The 7404-nt window shown below is 43.9% G+C and overlaps 1 protein-coding gene across 1 annotated transcript; it reads right to left on the reverse strand.

Annotated features, from left to right (window-relative positions):
• Window positions 1-1287: 1287 nt before the first annotated feature.
• On the reverse strand, window positions 1288-2047 carry LOC4333700 (uncharacterized). The gene has a single exon (XM_015773199.3). It carries the CDS (start codon window positions 1897-1899, stop codon window positions 1315-1317), a length of 585 nt encoding a protein of 194 aa, XP_015628685.1. The 5' UTR covers window positions 1900-2047; the 3' UTR covers window positions 1288-1314.
• Window positions 2048-7404: the final 5357 nt, after the last annotated feature.

Consider the following 7404-nt stretch of genomic DNA (forward strand, 5'->3'; position numbering starts at 1 on the left):
CCATGCCATGATTTTTTCTTATCAGTGTGATAGCATTGGCCTGCCATACCAATTAAACTCGCACAATAATAAAAGTATGAGATGTACAAATTAAATAAGTTTTCTAGTTAGAGAAATAATTTAGAAAATGGAAGGGTGGCTAGTCGACGGGCAAGCTATTAATTCGTTCAAGAATCAGACATATGATCTATAGATATCTAGCTAGAGAAAACGATATAAGGAAAGTTTGGCAAAAATAATGAGTGATTAAGGAGATAGAGGTATGTAAATAGTAGCACGGAGGGACCTATTCATTAGGCGAGGTAGGTTGGCTGGTCCAGCTACATCCCGCTTCGGCCCACATCCCCAAGAACATCCTTTTAATACCAAGCTGCCTATATTAACCATCACCCAACATTCCATAAACAACCCATAAAATAGATAATTAAAGTATATCCTGACCATGTATGAGACAATCAATAGTTGTTTCATCTTTTGGATTTTGTGACTATATATATACCCCTTCGTCTCGAGCATGTCCACTTCTTTACGCCAATGACTATGCCAGCCATCCGGTAGGCGTTTGTCATATGCCTCTATCCCGTCCGCTTGCATTGTATACTGTAATATGGTACCCGCCTATCCCGTATCCTAGAAAACAGTCGGCATGGATAAGCGACTCTGGTATTATTAATTATACTATATTTGGTATGTTGAATGTTCCTTTTTTATCTTAATTTGGTGATTGTTCTCTACTTTTTATACGATTGCAATGTAAATATGATATAGTTGTGTTGTGTTTGGTTATTTTTATCGAATATCTCTAGTCCATCCTTATTTTATAGAGAAAATCAAAACAATTTCATCAACAGAAGCTTCAATCCAAGAAATGGCACTGACGAACCCAACTTTCCGGAAATGCCATCATAGAAGCGTCTTTGTTCCAAAAATATCATCACCGTTAGATTTTCGTTAGTAGCCCTCTGTTAAGTACTATAAAAAAGACAATTTTACCCCTACAAAATGCTGAAAGCCCATTAAACTTTTGCTCTTCCAGTCAACCTATAATAATTTATAATAATTTAGTGTAAAGAACAACCTATATATTAGTGTAAGCTTATGAAAAGAGCAAAAGTTTTAATTTACTTTTTAGCAATTCGTAGGGGTAAAATGGCCTTTTTGTAGCACTTAACGAAGGGGTGCTAACGGAAACATAACGACGATAGTATTTCTAGGGCAAAGACGCTTGTACAGTGGCATTTCTAGAAAGTTGGTTTCGTCGACACTACTATGTAAAACATTTTTCCGTGCAGTCAAAATGATTTTTCCGTGCAGTCAAAATGATTTTTCCGTGCGGATGATTTGTCCGTCTACACCCAAGTGTCTGGAAAAATCAATATTTTCGTGTGCGGATGGGCCAACCGTATGGGATACACGGGATAATCGATTATCCTGTGCGGTCAAATTATTCCGCCCGCACGAAACAAAAAAAAAAAAAAGCGGAAATCGCCGGCCCGCACGCAACCGGCCGCCGCAACTCGTCGGATCTGGGCGGGGCCCGCTCGCCGCCGCCTCGCTAGTCGTCACCACGCCACGCTCGCCCGGTCGCCGTCGTCGCCGTCGAGCCCGCCTGCCGCGACGACGAAGGTGAAGGTGGCGTTGTTGGGCCGCTGCGGGGAGTTCGGGCGGCAGATCCAGCGGACGACGGAGGCGGCCTCGCGGACGCGACGGCGCGAGAGGAGGTGGCCCAGGAGCAGCGTGGCGAGGGGCAGCGGCGAGGGCGTGGAGAGGGTGGTTGTGGATGGCGGTGAGGAAGTGGCTGGCGGCGGGGACGTTCCCCGCAGAGACGACGACGACGTCCGCTGCCTTGACGACGCCCGCTCGCTGCCTTGACGACGCACGCGACGACGGCACTGTCATTGACGGAGCCGAGCGACGACGTGCACGACGAGGACGACGACCAGGAGGAGGTCTCGCTGCCTCGTCCGGTCGCCGCCGCACCCGGCCGCCGCCATCACCGGCCCAACAGAAGGGGAAGGGGGGGAGGAGTTAAGGTGGGGAGAGGTGTGGGGAATCTGGGTGTGTGGCTAAGAAAGGAGAATAAAAGGAAGAGATAAGGTAGAGAGAGAGAGGGGAGTGGTTGAAGGAGAAAAAGGGAAAAAATGATGAGAGAGGATGTGAAAATTTTGAAGTGAGTGGGAGGGAAGGAAGGAGGTATTTTTTTCATACGGTTCACTTAAAAAGCCCACACGCGAAAATCGATTTTTCCCTACGGTCCTCTTAAGTCGACCGCACGGGATAATGAGGATTATCCCATGCGGTCGGATTAGGACGCCCACACGGGAAAATCGATTTTCTCGTGCGGGCGATATCTCGCCGCCGGTCCCCTTATTTTTCCATGCGGTTCCACGTACAGACCGCATGGAAACAAAAGGGGGCGGCGTCCATGAAAATATCTATCCTGTTCTAGTGCGATGGCATTCATTTTCTGGAGGATGCTATGTCTGTCACTAAATAGTAGTTGTATTTCTTCTAGCCAATGGTTGTTTGCATATACGTCGCAGTCCCTTGGATCAAGTAGGCAGCTAGCTAGCACGTCTGTGGTCACCATTCGTGGGTTGCTAGGATACGTCGCCGTCTCACACGCTGCGCGGTCACCGTCTTCCTCGATCGGCGCCGTCGGGACGTCGCTGCGCGCGCGCCCGCGAGAGAGAGGCTGCGTACGTCGACGGCCAGTGGCGTGCCCACGTACAACTTACTGGTGTCACAAGACACCGGATAAAATTATTAAATTCTAACTTTTATGCTATTTTGATTAGTATACTAGTGAATAATTAGATGACTACTATATAGTGGACCTCGGGTAATTTTTTTTCTAGGTTCGCCACTGTCGACGGCGAAGTGAAACTGATGGCCGGCAGGCACAGGCGCCGCTGATCGGTCACCCTGTAGGTTCACGACCAGCCGACCACGTGGAATAGAAACTGGCCGGGAGCCAAGCTAGGTCTCGTTATTATCAACTGACGGCGACGACTGCCACTTGTACGGTTGATGTGGGTTGACACTTGATTAATAATTGACAGCAGGATTACTTTGTCTCTGGGAGACGGCTGTTTTGTGGCCAAGATTCCAAAACCTTCAAGATGAAAATATTGTTGCTAATTATTCTTGGTAGTTGAGGATGATTTGTTTTTTTCCCTTCAGATTAGGACCCTTTGTTTGTCTTATTTGAGCAGTAATACTTACATGGATCCGGAAAAGCTACCTGGCGCGTATGCGCCGGCAATACACACGTGGCACGGCGGATTTCCTTTTTTCCATGACTTTTTTTCCCCGAAGACGAGTATATCTAATGTAACTAATCTGTTAGTTTTAGATAATGACGATAATAAAAATAAGATTTTTCTTTTTAAAGATTTTTTGAAGTAACAGATTGAAAAGAAATATATACGTGAAGTTAAAGTTTGAAAACTTTCAACCCAAATTTAAAAACTTTCAACTCGAAATTTAAATTTTTTGAAGTCAAAATTTGAAAACTTTCAACTTTTCATCTCAAATTTGAAAAACTTTCAATTCAAATTTGAAAACTTTCAACTCGAGATTTGAAACTTTCTTCAAATTGAAAACTTTCAAGTTAAAATTTGAAAATTTTTGATTCAAATATTTTTAAAAACACGTATGCTAGCGATTAAAAAAGTCGGAAAAACACGAAAAAAAGAAAACCCGTGAGGGGAGGGAAAGCGAAAAAAAGATAAACGAAAATGATGGCAAAAAAAAAAGAAAGAAAACGTGAAAAAAAAAAGAAAGCGCCAGCGCGTGGCAGGCGCTAGTTGGCGCGGGCGCCAGTTCCGTTACTAGCGCGCAGGCGCCAATTAGCTAGCAGCCCCCGTACAGATCGGGTGAGGGGAGGATTGGAGTATCCTCTACAGTTATTCAAAATTATATCCTATAAAACACCTTTTGAAATCTCTAGTGAGGATTTAAGAAATAATAGATATATTTCTCTTCAAGAAATAGTCTATACTTGACTCCTTAAAGCCTAGGCCACCTCCAAATTTACTATCAAAGTTGTTGATCTCCGCTCCCTCCGTGTGCGCGATTTGGTCATGGTGGACTGAGAGCCAATGATGTCCAACTAATTAATGAAGAGAAGATGAAGGGGATTTCAATTTTTGAGCAGTTAATTAGGGGAACTGTTAGATCCAACTTTTCACCAATAATCCCTAAATTTTAAAATGAAAACAAGTCGGTGATGCTCTTAAATAGGTAAGGTCGAGGAGGGGTTGTTTGCAGGCATGGGTAGACCCTTAAAGGTGAGCCACTAATATTGTTTTTTTAATTTGCAATATTTTTATATTAAATACTCGATGTAGTAAAATTTGCCCGGGTTTAAGAATTTTTCTGGATCCTCCGTAGGGTTAGAGAGACTGGAGCACTGGCCCTAGCGTAACGGTAAGTTCTGGTTAACAATGAATAGATTTACTTAATGCGTGAATTAACAAAGCTTGGCCGAATGACATAAATCTAGTTATGTGGGTCTTATTAGAAATGAAAGAAATAGCTTAACTACATGGGTGAGGCAGGCGTTAGCTTCACCCTTTGAACATCTCATTTACTCTCTCTAGCTCTCGACTTGGTCAGTCTCTTCATTGCAGAAGAATAACATCTTGCCAACGCCAATGGCCACTCCTAGTCGTCGTTTCGTTCCCCGTCCGTTCTTCGCCAACGCCGGCTGGCAAGAACGTTCTTCAGCCGTCAGAGCTGGCTAATATGTGCAGAGCATGCTACACACATGTACTTAATTTCTGCTAGTCTTTGTTCTTTGACTTCGAATAAGTGATTGTTGATCATCAATCGGCTATCGGTTAGAGTCAAAGAGATCGGCCATGTGTGATCGAACAGAAATTGATTAGTCCTTTTTTAACCCAAATGTCCATTCAGTTCGGATAAAAAAAATTGCGACATCAAATTAGTGAAATTCTTAGTTATATTCAGATTTCAGAGATTTGGAGATTCAAAGTTGCAGCATGCACGAACTCGTGATTATTTGTACTCAAACGGCTGTTGCAAAGAGTAATATTATGAGCCTACTTTTATCTATGATCATTGATCGAACATTTACAAGTAGTTGTGGCCGGTTCAATTCATACAGTTCAAAACAATTGAACTGGCAGTTTAACTGGTTTATAACAGCCGTACAAATGAACAACTGAACCAGTGAACCGACGCTATGCTCTAGTAGAGAAATTTTCAGGCAGAGCCATGGAAACGGACGGGTCGGGCCGCACGCCCTCATGGGACACTTTATCCAGCCCATAAATGTTTCCTTAGTGGGCCTCCCTTCACGGGAATGGCCTGCGAAATAAGCCCAAAGATCTTGTACGGTTAATCCGTGTCATTAGTTCTCTCAATTTTCTCAAATCCCATTCTCATGAAATCAAATGAACAAACCATAAAAAAAAATAGGATTTCCTCCCAACGAGTATTTTCTTAGCTGAGCCTTAACGGGCGACGCCGCCGCCCGTGTCCCCGATGGTTGGGCCAAGCCTTGATCGAAAAATGCAGACGACCTCAAATGGGACATCCTGTGAATCTTCATGTGTCCTAACCTCCACAAGACGATGGCCTTTTTTGGGCTTTAGGTTTTCTACTTTTGCTAAGTTCTCAACTTCGTTTTTCACTCACACATTTCCCAACCTGCTAAAAGATAGGAGTACATCTTTTGAGAAAAATAAGTTGATTCAAAAAATTAAATTAATTTATTTTAAAAGAAATAGTGAATACTTAATTAACTATGTGCTAATGTGTTATTTTGTTTTAGGTGCGTAAGAGATTTGTTCCCAAAATAGCGAGGAATAAACGCAGCCTGACAGTGGCAATCCACTGTACCAATCAGAGGTCGGCCATTTATACACATGTGTAGCTACCGTTGTTGGACGGCTGGGTTTGTCTCCCCACCTTTTTCGTTGCCTTTACTAACACTATTTTTATGTCAACGCGTGTATGGACGAATTGGAAATTTGGATTAAATACACCCCAACTGCCCGAAAATTGTGTGTGTGATGTCAGCAATGAGTTTCTTGGCCGGATCTTCTACGGATTCTTTTCCTCTGGTCCAATTTGGATTAATGTTAACTCACGATTCAATGATCTCATTTTCTAGAAATAACTCGATGAAGCACCAACTCATTTCAGCTTAAGCTTACAATCTTTGCGTTTGTTTAAGAACCGACTCCATGTATCCCTTTGAGAGGAGAAAACATACTGTGCAAAACGGACAACATTGCCAAAGTTTGTTACTACCTTTTGTTTTGGTTTTTTTTAATGGTTCGTAAAACAAAACAAGCTATTAGCGCGTGATTAATAGAGCTGAGTTACAATAAATTTGTAATTTTGATTTTTTTTCTCTCTTAAAGAAATTTTTTAACTAAACATATTGTTTAATAGTTCTAAAAGCGTACTCATTTTTTTTTTTAAAAAAAGGGAAACAGCTGATCTTTAGAAGTCAGTCAGCCTTGGACAGCATATGCCAGCCGGCCAGCCACACCGATGCCCAGAACCAACCTTGGATTCACAGGATCGGACACTTCTATAGACCATGCTAGTATTGGAGTAGCAAGCTACGAACAGATCGGTCAAACTGGACGGAACAAACAAAGCACCAATAGCAAACAAAACGAGGGAAAGAAAAAAATGAATGGACACAGCGTCAGTGTGTATAAATAAGCCCCAATATTATCCCCCTTTCAGCCACGCCCCCATCGCCACCACAAAGTCATCGTGTTCGTCGTCGTCGTCTCTTCTGCTGCATCTGGAGAGGAGAGGAGAGAAGCTTGGGCGAGCGAGCGAGCATGTGCTACCAGGTGAAGTGCGGGACGTGCGGCAAGTCCACGTGGGCCGGGTGCGGCCGCCACGTGGCGTCCGTGCACAGCCAGATCGCCGACGGCCAGCACTGCGCCTGCCGCGCCTGGCCGGGCGTCGCCGACAAGGCCGCCGCCGCCGCCACCGACGCCGCCGGCGAGGCCCCGTCGTCCAGCCTCTGCGCCATCATGTGACTTTCGCCGCCACCGAATAAACATCCGCTCGCCGTCGTCGTCGTCTGCGATTTGTGCTTGTGTAGTAGTATCGGGTTTCAATTAATGGAAAAATCTTTTGTTCGTTTAACCACTTGCGTGATTAGTCCCTGTGAATTGTATGCTCCATTCTATTCCGTTATAAATGGATTTCAGGAGTACTCAAAACCATGTGAAAATTTCTGTGCCTTTTTTCCAGTTGGTTTACACCGTATTCAAAGCTTCCCCGTATGTCTGAACTCTGAAACATCATATGCCCCCCAGCAAACAGAAGCGCAAGAAACTGGTTTAATAAATTTTAAAAGAAACCAGATAACTGCATCACCAGGTTGTGGAAGACAGTAGTAGTATA

The sequence above is a fragment of the Oryza sativa genome, chromosome 3 (genome assembly GCF_034140825.1).
Source record: "Oryza sativa Japonica Group chromosome 3, ASM3414082v1".
Taxonomy (NCBI): domain Eukaryota; kingdom Viridiplantae; phylum Streptophyta; class Magnoliopsida; order Poales; family Poaceae; genus Oryza; species Oryza sativa.

Bases quoted from the DNA above. Each gene is read 5' to 3' on its own strand.
- LOC4333700 (XM_015773199.3), bottom strand. From the start codon at position 1,899: ATGACAGTGCCGTCGTCGCGTGCGTCGTCAAGGCAGCGAGCGGGCGTC.